The sequence below is a fragment of the Zosterops lateralis genome (assembly GCF_965231275.1).
Source record: "Zosterops lateralis genome assembly, chromosome: 3".
Lineage (NCBI taxonomy): Eukaryota > Metazoa > Chordata > Aves > Passeriformes > Zosteropidae > Zosterops > Zosterops lateralis.
The window spans coordinates 114206548-114221870 of record NC_139764.1 but is presented as its reverse complement, the minus strand read 5'-3'; the positions used below and the strand labels follow the sequence as shown (position 1 = coordinate 114221870).

At 56.1% G+C, this 15323-nt stretch overlaps 2 protein-coding genes across 2 annotated transcripts in view; one reads left to right on the top strand and one right to left on the bottom strand.

The window, feature by feature from the left end:
* Positions 1-15323, top strand: part of KHK (ketohexokinase) — a 205130-nt gene that overhangs the window by 25246 nt on the left and 164561 nt on the right. The gene's annotated exons all lie outside the window — the stretch shown is intronic.
* DTNB (dystrobrevin beta) overlaps positions 1-15323 on the bottom strand; it is a gene marked incomplete at its 3' end in the record, with an annotated part of 117371 nt that overhangs the window by 6833 nt on the left and 95215 nt on the right. Inside the window, exon 17 of the mRNA XM_083857675.1 lies at positions 8274-8372. Coding sequence (XP_083713801.1) covers positions 8274-8372 — 99 coding nt within the window. The remainder of the gene's footprint in view (positions 1-8273; positions 8373-15323) is intronic.

Here is a 15323-nt window from a genome sequence, read left to right as displayed (position 1 = left end):
CTTCAAAGGATAATGGAACAATAACTGGGAACGATTCCTCCACCAAATTCCTTCACGGAATTCCTTCACCTCAAACCCAGCCCATGGGCAGGGACACCTCCCAGTGTCCCCAGTGTCCAGCCTGGCCCTGGGCACTGCCAGGGATCCAGGGGCTGCTCTGTGGACTGTCCACCCTCCCAGGGAAGGATTCTAACCCAAATTTCCCCTCTTTCAGTGTGAGCCCATCACTTCTTGCCCTGCCATCCCATTCCCCACTGAACTGTCCCTCTGCACCCCCTGAGGTGTCCCCAGAACCTCCTGTCCCCCCGTTCCCAGCTCACTGTGTCTCCCTGCAGCTCCTCCTCCCTCTGCCCCAGGAGTGCAAAAGTGGATTTGTGGGGCTGGGGAGGCAAAGAACAAACCTGGAGAGGGGCCAAGAAACCACGGACTTCAAACAGGCAGCAGTTTACACCACGGTTAGCAGAGGAGTGATTTATGCCCTGCAGGACGGTTTGCTCGTGTCAGGCCCTACCTAAAGGCTGGCGCTGCACAGAACATGCTTTGACAAGATGTTTCAGGGCTGCCTTTGAAAATGACAACCCCTATAAAGAGACGAGGTGGAGAAAGGGGCTGTTCCCAGGCAGAGGAAAAGGCCAAGGCAGAGCAGGAAAGTCTGTGCAGCAGATGATGGTGAACGGAGCCCCAAATTGCTGCCATCTGTTGGCAACCTTTGCCCAGAGAAATGAATTTCATGTGAGGTCAAGAAATCCCAAACTGCCATTTCCTCATTGCTATTAATGAGGGCCAGGTGCCACATAAAGCAGCAGTGGATCCAGATGTCCTTCATGTGGCTTTGATTACCCTTCTCCAGGCTGGAGAATGATCCCAGGGAAGGGATTGCAGATGCACCCAGAGCACCAGGGTGAATATTAATCCCTCTGCAATTGAATTAGTGGCCACGAGGAGCATTTTTCACCCTCAGCCCTGCATGGGGCAGCTCCAGGGATGTTTCCCTGCAAGGACAGCCTTGGGATGGAGAGCTGGTGGCTGCTGCTGCATCTTCCATGACTCTGCATGGAAGGATCTTGGTGAACTTCTTCGAAAGGCCACAAAAAGAGAAGTTTTTGTGGACACCCCATCCCTGGCAGTGCCCAGGGCCACGTTGGATGCACCCTGGGATGGAGGAAGGTGTCCCTGCCATCCCTGGATGGGATTTAAGGTCTCTTCCCTGTGACTCTAAAAGCAATCCCTGCTCCAGGTGACAGCAAAAGCTCTCACTGGAATTTCATCATCATCTCAGTGGACATTCCTGAGCACCTACAAACCCCTGGGCTCTGTCCCTGGAACAGACACAATTCCACTCCCAGCAGGGAGAAACCTCTGGGGTTCGGTGAAGATTAAATCACTGTGGAAAAGCTGCTGCTCTCTGCTCCTCGTGGCACCAGGCAGGGGTTATTTGGATGCCAGGCTGGTGCCCCAGGCCCCAGCAGGAGTCAGGGACTGCAGGGATTGCAGGGATTGCAGGAGGAGGAGCTCTCTGTGCTCCTCCAGCCCCAGTTACGTGCTGGAGCCCTGGACTGCAGAGTGAGGAAAGCTTTGTTTCAGAACACTCAGCGTGGCTATGAAATTCAGCAGGGAAGCAATAAATATCTCACATCCTGGCCTGCACGAGGGGGATCATTTAACCACTTCCAGCCCGTGCCCAGAGGAGACGATTCCAGAATTCCAGCACATCAGAGGAGACGATTCCAGAATTCCGTCGCCGTTCCTGCCAAACTCATCAGTGATGTCACATTTCCCAGGGACCAAACAACCAGCCAGGAACACCAGATCTGGCCAACACAAACACCAATCCCCGTGGAACACCTCCCCAGTCGTCACAGTGATCTCCCCGTGACGGAAACACGACTGTGACAGGCCCAGGAATATCCGTCCCCAAACGTGGTGACAAATGACGGAGGGAAATGAGCAACGCCACCAACACAGCCCAGCAAATCCTCCCCAGGGAACAGGACAAGGGCTGGGGACACCCACGGGCTGGGAGAGGATCTGCCAAAAACCCCACTCTGAGCCTGCCAGGGAGATCTTTCATGGGGATCCATAAATATCCCAGGCCAGGCTGGACACTGGAGCAGCTGGGACAGGGGGAGGTGTCCCCAGGGCTGGGGGACACTGGGTGGGCTCTGAGGTCCCTCCCAACCCAACCCAAACCAGGCTGGGATTTGCTGATTCCTACAAGATCCACCAAAGGAGTGGATTCATGGTTCTAAATTCTCTGTGACTCTGCAGGGGCACTGCCTTGGGGACATTCCTCTCCTGCTCTGGGACATTCCCCTCCTGCTCTGGGACACTCCTCTCCTGCTCTGGGACATTCCTGCTCTGGGACATTCCCCTCCTGCTCTGGGACACTCCTGCTGCTCTGGGACACTCCTCTCCTGCTCTGGGACACTCCTGCTGCTCTGGGACACTCCTCTCCTACTCTGGAACATTCCTCCTACTCTGGAACATTCCTCCTGCTCTGGAACATTCCTCCTGCTCTGGAACATTCCTTCTGCTCTGGGACATTCCCCTCCTGCTCTGGAACATTTCTCCTGTTGCTCTGGGACACTCCTGTCCTGCTCTGGGACACTCCTGTCCTGCTCTGGGACATTCCCCTCCTGCTCTGGGACATTTCTCCTCCTGCTCTGGAACATTTCTCCTGCTGCTCTGGGACACTCCTCCTGCTCTGCTCTGACACAAACCATCCTCTCCTCACTGCTCCACAGGGTCTGAGCCTGCTGTGACCCTGTTCCCACAGGCTCCCTCTCCCACCAGGGCTCATCCCTGTTTTCTGCCAGGGCCAGACACAAACCCACCATCCCCTGAAGCTCCCGCAGCTCTGGGTGTGTCAGTGACGCTGCAGCCACAGCAGCAGAGCATCCCTGGCTCTTTCCTGCTCCAAGGTCAGGGGAGTAAAACTCAGGGGGAGTAAAACTGAGGAGATGATTGTAGAGTCTCACTCTGAAATTTATGATCCTGATCCATGACAAACTCAGGAGATGTGAGCTCTGTCTGACCAGTCAGAAAACTCAGCTGGAATGGTGTCTGCTCAAGGCTGTTCAGTCCCAATTATCCAATAAACAGCTGACACCTCTACTATTTATTATTATTTCTGCTTCTATTCCAGTTATGATCACCCCAAACCCACAATGCAAAACCTCTTTCACCCAATTACAGAAAACCACCCAGATTTGTGAGGAAGGAGGGAGAAGAAGGTGCAAAACCACAACTGATCCACACCCAAAGTGCTCTGCCTTGGCTCCCACAGATCACCACAGGCTCAAACCCCAAATCTGAGTTTTTCACCCTGTGAGATCCCACAGTGCTGCCCAGACTATCCAAGCCACACACACTCTCTGCTCCTGTGCCAGCACTCAACTCTGGGAGCCTTTTCCAAGGGCTCAGGTCAAATGAGGTGTTTGCTCGAGGGTTGGCCCCTTCAGTCCAGAAAGCTCAGAGTTTTCAGAGTTCCAGCAGTGGCCCAGCCCTTCCCCAGGATTAGGATGAGCAGGATGATGCCAGGGACAGCAGGGGAACGTCCCAGGCTGGCTCTGCTGCCACAGCTCACTGTGACACACCGTGAGCCCTGGGGGGCTGGAGATGCAGTGAAATGGCTGAGAAGGGGAATTTCCCCCAAAAAAGGGGCTGGTGGAGCACAGCTGATGCTGGTGCCCCATGGCTGGACCCCTCCCAGAGCCTGCCCTGGCTCCCTGGTCCTTGGGGACACCCTGGTGACAGCCATGGGGACAGCTCAGCCTGGACAGTGTCCCCAGAGCTGCCCCTGGGCACCTCCAGCCCCAGCTGAGCCCCAGAGCTGCCCCTGGGCACCTCCAGCCCCAGCTGAGCCCAGCCCTGAGCACACCCAGGGATGCTGAGGGCTGCTCTGGCACAGTGTGGAATCCCAGACTGGTTTGGGTGGGAAGGGACCTTAAATCCCACCTCATCCCACCCCTGCCACGGCAGGGACACCTCCCCCTGCCCCAGGGACACCTCCCACTGCCCCAGGCTGCTCCAAACCCTGTCCAGGGGATCCAGGGGCAGCCACAGCTGCTCTGGGCACCCTGTGCCCCTCCTCACCCTCCCAGGGAACAATTCCTGCCCAATCTCCCATCCAGCCCTGCCCTGTGGCAGTGGGAAGCCATTCCCTGTGTCCTGACCCTTATCCCCAGTCTCTCCCCAGCTTTCCTGGAGCCCCTTTGGGTCCTGGAAGGGCTCTGGAGGTGCTGAAGGAGCCCCTGGTCCCCGGGGACCTGCAGCAGGGGGTGGCACAGTGCTGGGACACGAGGCTGTGTCACCCTGCCACGGCCAGCCCTGGGCTCTGCTGCTGCCAGGGGCTGCCAAAAGGAGAGAAAACTCCCTGTTTTTATCCATCCTGGAGAGACACACGCCAGGCACTGCAGCCACATCACCCACAGCTCCCACACACCCCCAGGGGACTCTGTGTCCTTTCCAGCAGGGGCTCCTCAGGTGGGGAATACTGAACACACCTGAGCACCTGGCACATCACCAAACCCCACACACAGCCCTAAAATATCCCCAGGAGCTGCAGGTCCTGGTGGGGACACTCCCACTGCTCCTTTCCCCATCCCCATCCCACAAATAACAAAACAAAAAAAGGGCAAAACCATCCAGAAACCTCCCCGAGGGTGGAAGTGGAACCATTTCCAGCAGCCCCTGGCAGGGGAGATGTTTAGGACGTGGAGTTGGGTTGGAAAGTCCTTCCCAAGGGTTTCTCCCCTGTCCAGGCAGGCAGAGCCTGTGCTGGAGCTCGGTGCCAGCAGCTCTTGGCAGGGCTTGGGAGAGAGGAAAGTGAACAAACTCCTGTTTGTGGCCGAGGGATCCAAGGGCTGATTAAGGGCACAGGAATGTGATTGAGGGAAGGCATGAATGGAGCAGAGGCCGAGCTGCCTCCTGCCTGCTCCTCACTGCAGCACAAAGCTCAGAGCCCTGGCAGAGCCCTGGCAGCTCTGCCCAGCCTGGGAATCTCCTCTGGGCCCTGCAGGGCTGAGCCCAGCCAGGGCTGCTGGGGGTGACAGTGTCCCTCCTGTGGGACAGGGACACAGGGGACAGCAGGGGACAGCAGGGGACAGCAGGGGGACAGCAGGGGACAGCAGGGACCAGCCCAGCCTCCCACAATGGTTTGGGCTGGAGGGACCTTAAAGATCACCTTGTTCTGTCCCCAGCCCTGGCAGGGACACCTCCCACTGTCCCAATGTCCAGCCTGGCCTTGGGCACTGTCAGGGATCCAGGGGCAGCCACAGCTGCTCTGGGAATTCCATCCCAGCCCTTTCCCACCATCCCAGGGAACAATTCCTGCCCCAAATCCCATCCAGCCATGGATGCCATTCCCTGTGTCCCGTCCCTCCATCCTTTATCCCCAGTCCCTCTGCAGCTCTCCCAGCTCTGCCTGCCAGGCTTGGCCAGGGGCACAAGGGGCACCAGGGGCTGGGCACGGCTCCTGAGCCCAGAGAAACTCCCAAATCCTCTGGGAGTGAGGGCAGAGGGGGTTCCCTCCCTTCAGATGGACACCAGCTCTGCTGCAGGCACCACCTCCATCCCGGTGCTCCAGAGTCACCCCAGTCCAGGGATCTGTCTCTGACCTGGCTGGGCCACCCCAGGAGAGGGAAGATCCTGGGGGCAATCCCTTCCAGCCAGGAATCCTGGCAGGTGCCCATGGCTGCCTCCTCCTCCTGCTGCAGCTCCTGGGCCAGGTGAGGTGTCCTTCCCTCTGAGGGCATCACACAGCCCTGCCCTGGGAATGTCTGCTGGGGGATAAACCCCACGGCTGTAGGGGCAGCACAATCCCAGGGAAAAAACCTAATACAACCCCAGGACAAAAATCAAACACAATCCCAGGAACAAAATCCAACACAATCCCAGGGCTGGAATTCCCAGAGCTGTGGCTGCCCCTGGATCCCCTGGGCAGGGTTTGGAGCAGCCTGGGGCAGTGGGGGGTGTCCCTGGGGCAGTGGGGGGTGTCCCTGGGGGAGTGGGAGGGGTCCCTGGGGCAGTGGTAGGGGTCCCTGGGGCAGTGGGGGGTGTCCCTGGGGGAGTGGGAGGGGTCCCTGGGGCAGTGGTAGGGGTCCCTGGGGCAGTGGGGGGTGTTCCTGCCATGGCTGGGGTGGGACAGGGTCAGGTTTAAGGCCCCTTCCCACCCAAACCATTCCAGGATTCCCTAAGGATGAGCTGGACTCCAGTGGAAGGGGCCCACCCAGCACCACCTCAGACTGGCACCAGAACAGCAGCAAAAACCCCACCCAGGATCAGCAAAAACCCCACCCAGGACCAGCAAAAACCCACCCAGGAGTCACCAAAGGCAGCAAAAACCCACCCAGGATCATCAAAAACCCAGCCAGGACCAGCAAAGGCACCAAAAACACACCCAGGAATCACCAAAGTCAGCAAAAACCCACCCAGGAACACCAAAAACGCACCCAGGACCAGCAAAGGCAGCAAAAACCCACCCAGGACCAGGAAAACCCACCCAGGAGTCACCAAAGGCAGCAAAAACCCACCCAGGACCACTAAAACCCACCCAGGATCACCAACCCCCCCCCCAGGAACCCCCAGGTCCCCTGTCAGCACACACAGCCCCGTCCCCAGCAGTGGCTGTTCCCCCCAAACCTCATTTCCCTACAAGAACAGGAGCCCAGAGCCCCAATCGCTGCCCCCACACCGGCCCTGCCCCTGGGGAGCGGCACAGGGAATTCCCGGGGTGTCAAACCCGAATTAGGGCCACGAGAAGCCCCGAGGATGAGCAGAACCACATCCAGACACTCTGGCCGTGCCAGGAAAGCGGCAGGGCTCCCTCTGCAGCGGATCCCGGAATCAGCACCGGGAGAAAGGACAATCCAGGAGCCCCAAAACCGGGAATTCTCCTCTCCTGTTCCTCTGCAAAGAGCCCCCGGCAGGACGTGGAGCCGAGCCCGGAATGTGAAATCATTAATTGGGTTTTTTTTTTTCGTGCACGGGCTTGCAAAGAGGAGAATAGAAAATATTCCTGGAGAGACCAGGAAAAGCTGCTCCTGAGCACAAAAATCAGGTACAAAGCCCAGCTGATGGTTTGATCATAGTCATGCATGATTCCTCACCAGGCCAGCAAGGAGGGGAGCTGAAAAGATTCCTGGAGAGACCAGGAAAAGCTTCTCCTGAGCACATGGAACCCCCCAAAAATCAGGTACGAAGCCCAGCTGATGGTCTCATCATAGTTATACAGGATACCACATCAGGCCAGCAATAAAATTCACTGGGAGGGATCTCTGGGATAACACACACACTGGGATAACACACACACTCTGGGATAACACACACACTGGGATAACACACACATTGGGATAACACACACAATCTGGGATAACACACACACTGGGATAACACACACACTGGGATAACACACACTGGGATAACACACACACTCTGGGATAACACACACACTGGGATAACACACACTCTGGGATAACACACACTCTGAGATAACACACACACTGGGATAACACACACTCTGGGATAACACACACACTCTGGGATAACACACACTCTGGGATAACACACACACACTGGGATAACACACACACTGGGATAACACACTCTGGGATAACACACACACTGGGATAACACACACACTCTGGGATAACACACACTGGGATAACACACACTCTGGGATAACACACACACTCTGGGATAACACACTGGGATAACACACACTCTGGGATAACACACACTGGGATAACACACACTCTGGGATAACACACACACACTGGGATAACACACTGGGATAACACACACACTGGGATAACACACTGGGATAACACACACACTGGGATAACACACACTCTGGGATAACACACACACTCTGGGATAACACACACACTGGGATAACACACACACTCTGGGATAACACACACACTGGGATAACACACTCTGGGATAACACACACTGGGATAACACACACACTCTGGGATAACACACTCTGGGATAACACACTCTGGGATAACACACACACATTGGGATAACACACACTCTGGGATAACACACACACACTGGGATAACACACACTCTGGGATAACACACACTGGTATAACACACACTGGGATAACACACACACTGGGATAACACACACACTGGGATAACACACACTGGTATAACAAACTCTGCTGAGCTCCAGCTCCCAAGCAGAAAAAAAGAAAATAAAATAAAACCCCATCCCCGGGGTTCATTTGCACACAAATAACACAAAATTTGCACAAATTCAACACAAAATGGATTTCATGCAGGAAGGAAAATGCGGAAAAAGTAAGAAAAGTCAGATCACCCACAAGGTGAAGTCGACTTACTGCCTGTTTCTGCTCTTCTTCCTAGAGAGGGAAAAGGTGAAGAGAGAGAGAGAGGAAAGGTTCATTAACATGTGGAATTGTTCACACAAATGCTGATTTTCACACAGAATACAGTGAGGGGACAGAAGGTGGGGACACAGGGTGGTTCCTGCCTGGGAGAGGACAAAATCCAAGGGAAAAATGGGAATTAACTGAGGAAACTCCAGACTGGGGGACACTGAAGGTTGGAGCTGCCCCGGGGAGTGTCCAGACACCCAAATGTGCCAGCACAGAGCCCCAACATCCCTTGGGCAGCTCCCACTGGAGCTCTGGCAGTGATCTCTGCCAGGGCTGGGACACCAGAGGGGCTCAGGGAGCAGTCCCTGCACTCCCAGTACACATCCCTCCTGACTTGGAGGACACAAATAAAGTGAAATACAGAGGAATTTCTCCCCTTTTGGGAGCAGGGAAGTGTTCACTGTGGTTGGGGCTGAGCTGGTGGAGGCACATCCTGCCTTCAGCTCCAGGAGAATTGCTGGGAGTGAGGGAAATGTGGCCCAGCCCAGAGTTTCCTCAGTAATTCTGATTTTTCCGTGGATTTTGGCCTCTCCCAGACAGGAGACTCCCTGTGTGTGACCCCAGGGCTGCAGGACGATGCTGCTGAGCTTTGTCCACCCCCAAAGCAGCAATTTCAGCCCTTTCCAGTCCCCCCTGCACTGCCCAGCAGGGCCAGGGCCAGGCACAGCCCCCCACAAATCCAGGTCATGGAATTAAACCTCGTGGGATAAAAGCTCCTTCTGGCCTGGAAATCCACGAGCCCATTTATCAACCTCCTCCCCTGGCTGATCTGGATTAACCAGAACCTTTCCCTTAATTTAAAGCAGCTTCTTCTCACTGACCACTGAGAGCTGCTTTCCCCCAGGCCCTGCAGAGGAGCCTGGGGGACAATTCCATGGGGTTTTTGGGGGTTTATCCCAAAGATTTGGGGCTCCTTCAGCTGTGACTGTGGTGCTGTTTGGCAGACGTGGGGCCTGGCTCTGCTCAGTGCCCTCCCCACATCCCAAATCCCAAATCCCAAATCCCACCCTTGTGCCTCCCACCACCTGGGGACACAGGGCAGGGAAAAAGCTCCTAAATTATCTCCCCTCTGGCAGAAAAAAGGTGTTAGTTTGAGAAAGGAGGCCTTGGCAATGAGCAGAGATGTGCAGGAGCCCCGGGAGGAGGGACAGGGCTGCCTGGGGCTGGGCAGGGCAGGGATAAATCATAAATCACCGCCAGGAAATCGCCCTGCAGGAAATGGGAGCACAGAAATGGGATCTGTCTGCTGGATTTCCGTGGAGCTGCCACTGAAAAAGCCCTGGCAGGAGCAGGGAATGCCCCAGGGAATGCTCAGCACAGCCTGGGCACTGCAGGAGAGGCAGGAGGAGGGAAAGGGAAAGCCAGGGCTGGATGGAGCCACGGCCCAGGAGGGCTTGGGTGGGCAGGGACTGAAATCCCACCTGGAACCCTCGGGCAGGGACACCTCCACCATCCCTGACCCCAAATCCCACATGGAACCCTCAGGCAGGGACATCTCCACCATCCCTGACCCCAAATCCCACCCTGACCCAGGGCAGGGACATCTCCACCATCCCTGACCCCAAATCCCACCCTGTGCCCGGGGCAGGGACATCTCCCACCATCCCTGACCCCAAATCCCACCCTGTGCCTCCCTGACCCCAAACCCCACCCTGTGCCCGGGGCAGGGACACCTCCCACCACCCCAGGGTGCTCCAGGCCCTGTTAACCTGCCCATGGACAGTCCCAGGGATGGGGCAGCCACAGCCTCTCCTCCCTCCCCTCCCAGCCCAGTGTGTGATCCCATGAAATTCCCATTAATGGAGCCCCTGGACAGAAGTGTCAGCATTCCCTGGGGGTGATTTGTGGAAAATGTTCAAAAACCCCCAAAACTGACTCAATTGCAGGGCCTGGGGAGGGCCCTGGGAGGGCCCAGGAACATCAGGGCAGGACCCCCAGGGGGGTTCAAATAACTCTGCACAAACAACCAGGAATGGGCAGAGGTCACAGAATGGGAACAGAAATCACAGAACTGGGATGGTCAGAAATCACAGAATGGGAACAGAAATCACAGATGGGAATGGTCACAAATCACAGAAATGAGATGTCAAAAAATACAGAACCAGAAGGGTCAGAGATCACAGAACCAGAATTGGTTGGAGATCACAGAATGGGAACAGAAATCCAGATTGGGAACAGAAATCACAGATGGAAGTGGTCAGAAATCAAAACCAGAAATGGTCAGAAATCACAGAATGGGAACAGAAATCATGGATTGGGAATGGTCAGAAATGACAACCAGAAATGGTCAGAAATCACAGGACTGGAACAGAAATCACAAATGGGAATGGTCACAAATCACAGAACTGGAATGATCAGAAATCACAGATGGGAATGGTCAGAAATCACAGAACCAGAAGGGTCAGGAATCACAGAACTGGAGCAGACATCACAGAATGGAAATGGTCAGAAATCACAGAACCAGAAGGGTCAGAAATTACAGAACCAGAAGTGGTTTGGCTTGGAAGGGCCCTGACTCCAGAGCCTTTCCCTGCTCTGGTCCAGCCACCAGAGGGTGGGGAAGTGTCTGAACCTGCAGAGGGAAGCTCTGGGTGGGCTCTCCTGGAGCCAGGGAATGTCCTGGGCTGGGAGGGACCCCCAGGGGTCACCCTGGCCCTGCCCAGACACCCCAAAACCCCACCCTGGGCACCCCTGGGGTGGTGTCCAAACTCCCTGGGGAGCCTGGGCAGTGCCCAGCACCCTCTGGGGGATGAACTTTCCCTAAAATCCCCCCCAAACCCCCTGGCCCAGCTCCAACCCCTCCCTGGGTCCTGTCATAGAGGGCAAGGTCAGAGCTGCCCCTCGGGGGAAGCTGCTGACACCCACAAGGTCTTTCCTCCCTCTCCTTTTCCCCAGAGAGGGATTTGAGGCCCCAGACTCTGAATCCAGCCCTAAATGGTGAAACGAAGGCAGCATTAAAAAAAAAAAAAAAAAAAAAAAAAAAGCCTGCATAAGAAAAATGGAAAAAAAAAACCCATAAAAGCTTAACAGCTGATGTAAATTATACATGAGCAGTTTTGAAGAGCTCCAAGTGATGAGAGAAGCTAAAACCTGGTGGGGAAAAAAAAAATTAAAAATCGTGTCTGGCAGGGCTAAAACCGCTGGAAATGAGAGCTGGGAATAAACACGGAGAGCAGGAGGAAAAGCAGAGCCCGGGGGCAGCAGCGGGGCCGGGGCTCAAACCCCCACAGGGGGAGGAGGGAGGGACCCTGTGAGTGCCCCATCCCTCCCCTGGGGCTGCACCAGCACAGGGAGAGACTCTGACACCCATAATGGGGAAAGCTGCCAAAAGCAGCTACAAGAAATGGTATTTTTAGCTCGGCAGAGTGGGGAACTCGAGGCTGGAAATGGTTACCTGAGGCACAGGAGTTACCTGGGGCCGGGCAGGGAATTGGGGATGGGGCTTGGAATGCCCAGGATTGGGCTGGGGATGTTCAAATAGGGAGGGGAGAGATTTGGGGTGACCTAAATGGGACCTTGCAGGGCCTGAAGGGGCTCAGGGAGAGCTGGGAGGGGCTGGGGACAAGGGACAGGACACAGGGAATGGCTTGAAGCTGGAAAAGGGGAGATTTATCTGGGATCTTGGGCAGGAATTGTTCCCTGGGATGGTGGGAAGGGGCTGGGATGGAATTCCCAGAGCAGCTGTGGCTGCCCCTGGATCCCTGGCAGTGCCCAAGGCAGGCTGGACACTGGGACAGTGGGAGGTGTCCCTGGGACAGTGGGAGGTGTCCCTGCCATGGCAGGGGGGGAACTGGGTGAGTTTTGAGGTCCCTTCCCACCCAAACCACTCTGGGATTCCATGGTCTGACCCTGCCATCACTTTATTCATATTTCTGTATCAGCAATGCTGATCCAGGCCCCCACTGAACAGGTGACACAGAAGCTTTAAAACTTCATGGAAAGGAAATCCTGGCCAGAAAAGCTGATTTGGTGATGTGAACAGATGCCAGGTTTGGTTTGTGAAGGCACAGACACGGGGGATTTGCACGGCAGGGGATTCACCCAGAGCATCCTCAGCGAGCAGAGCAGGAAACAATTCCCTGGTGGCAGAGCTGGGTCACTGACAGCTCCCAAAAACTGGGAACCCTGGCAGGAAAGGGCAGTGCAGCCCCTCTGCCTGCTGAGCCTCAGGGGGGGACTCAACATCCACCTCGTTTTCCCCAAATATAAAAAATGTACAATAAAATCCCGGTCAAGGCAGAGAAGCCCTGCAGGAGCAGCCTGGGGCAGGGAGGGGCTCAGCTCAGCCTGGTGAAGTGATTTCAAACCCTGGGCTGAGCTGAGGAGGGCAAAGTGCTCCTGGATTTAACAGAGGGAGAACCAAGGGGGTGCAAACCCAGCCCACTCTGAAAACCAGGCATAAAAAATTTAACTCCTCAGGCAGATTTGCATTGGCAGGGAATTTTCCACTCTGGATTCCTCCAGCTCCAGAGCAGATGTCTTTCTGGAAGAGGCTTCAATCAAGGAGAAGCTGAGGGGCTCCAGAGGGGAGAAAATGCAAATATGACCCCACTGGGCAAGGTGTGGGAGCAAAGCAAAGAATCCCAGTGGGCAGAGCTGGCAGGTGGGAGCTGGGAGGGCTCAGCACAGACCACCTGGACCTCAGGGACCCCCTGCAGCCCCCCTGGGCCCCCTCCCACTGCCTGGGCATCCTCATGGCATGGACATTCCCTCCCAGCCAGGGCCATGGGCTGGGTGAAGGTTTGGAATTGATTTGGAGACTACAAGGGAGCTGGGGAGGGGCTGGGGACAAGGGACAGAGGGACAGGACACAGGGAATGGCTTTAAGCTGGAAAAGGGGAGATTCAGCTGGGATTTTGGGCAGGAATTGTTCCCTGGGAGGGTGAGGAGGGGCACTCAGTTCCTTCCATGATTTATCAGTTCCTTCCATGATTTATCAGTTCCTTCAGTCTGGCTTCTGTTAACAAAAAGGGAAGTCCTGGCTACATTATCTCAGCACTATTTATTGTGACTAAAGTCTTTAATTCTTCTAAATCAATGCTTCATGGGTGCCCAGAGCAGCTGTGGCTGCCCCTGGATCCATCCCCTGGCAGTGCCCAAGGCCAGGCTGGACATTGGGACAGTGGGAGGTGTCCCTGCCAGGGCTGGGGTGGCACTGGGTGGGTTTTGAGGTCCCTTCCCACCCAAACCACTCTGGGATTCCAATATTTCTGTGATTTTCAAGGTCAGACATTGATGGGCCGAGCAGGACAAACACAAGAGCAGAAGCTTCAGGAGGAGCAGAATTCCCAAACCCAGGCAGTGTGGGCTGAGCTCGGGGAGGGGAACACACCAGGCCCTGCTCAGGGGGGGTGGATCATTTCCCCTTGTGGGGACATTCCTGTCCCAGGGTGAGGGGCAGGGGCTGGAATTCCTGCCCGGGATAAAGGGCTGGAATTCCTCCCCCAGGATAAAGAGCAGGGATTCCTTCCCAGGATGGAGCCCTGGGGCTGAGGAGTGATGGCACTTCTGAGTCCCAGACTGGGAATTCACTGTCACCCCTGTGCCACTGTCCCCTCTGTGCCACTGTCACTCTTTGTGCCACTGTCACATCTGAGCCACTGTCACCCCCTGTGTCACTGTCACCTGTGTGCCACTGTCACTCCCTGTGTCACTGTCACCTCCTGTGCCACTGTCACCCCTGTGTCACTGTCACCTCTGTGCCACTGTCACTCCCTGTGTCACTGTCACCTCCTGTGCCACTGTCACCCCTGTGTCACTGTCACCCCTGTGTCACTGTCACCTCCTGTGCCACTGTCACCCCTGTGTCACTGTCACCCCTGTGTCACTGTCACTCTCTGTGTCACTGTCACCCCCGTGTCACTGTCACCCCCTGTGTCACTGTCACTCCTGTGTCACTGTCACTCCTGTGTCACTGTCCCCTCTGTGTCACTGTCACTCCTGTGTCACTGTCACCCCTGTGCCACTGTCACCCCTGTGTCACTGTCACTCCCTGTGTCACTGTCACCCCCGTGTCACTGTCACTCCTGTGCCACTGTCACCCCTGTGTCACTGTCACCTCTGTGCCACTGTCACTCCCTGTGTCACTGTCACCTCTGTGTCACTGTCACCTCCTGTGCCACTGTCACTCCTGTGTCACTGTCATCCCTGTGCCACTGTCACCCCCGTGTCACTGTCCCCCCCGTGTCACTGTCACTCCTGTGTCACTGTCACTCCTGTGTCACTGTCCCCCCCGTGTCACTGTCACTCCTGTGTCACTGTCACTCCTGTGTCACTGTCCCCTCTGTGTCACTGTCACTCCTGTGTCACTGTCATCCCTGTGCCACTGTCACCCCCGTGTCACTGTCCCCCCCGTGTCACTGTCACTCCTGTGTCACTGTCACTCCCTGTGCCACTGTCACCCCCGTGTCACTGTCCCCCCCGTGTCACTGTCACTCCTGTGTCACTGCCCCCTCTGTGTCACTGTCACCCCTTTGCCACTGTCACTCCTGTGTCACTGTCACCCGTGTCACTGTCACTCCTGTGTCACTGTCACTCCTGTGTCACTGTCACCCCTGTGTCACTGTCACTCCTGTGTCACTGTCACCTGTGCCACTGTCACCTCCTGTGTCACTGTCACCTCTGAGCCACTGTCACCCCTGTGTCACTGTCACCCCTGTGTCACTGTCACCTGTGTCACTGTCACTCCTTGTCCCACTGTCACCCCTGTGCCACTGTCACCCCTGTGCCACTGTCACCTCTGTGCCAGCTCTGTCCCCACTCCCCCAGCCCCTCTGGGGCCCTTCCCTGGCTCCAAACCCTCCCCAAGGCTTTGCCCTTTGCCCTGCAGGATCCTCTTGTTTGCAGGGGAAGGACAAAGGGGGGACACAATTCCAGTCCCCAGTGGGAGCCCAGCCCAGAAAACCCTCCTGAGGA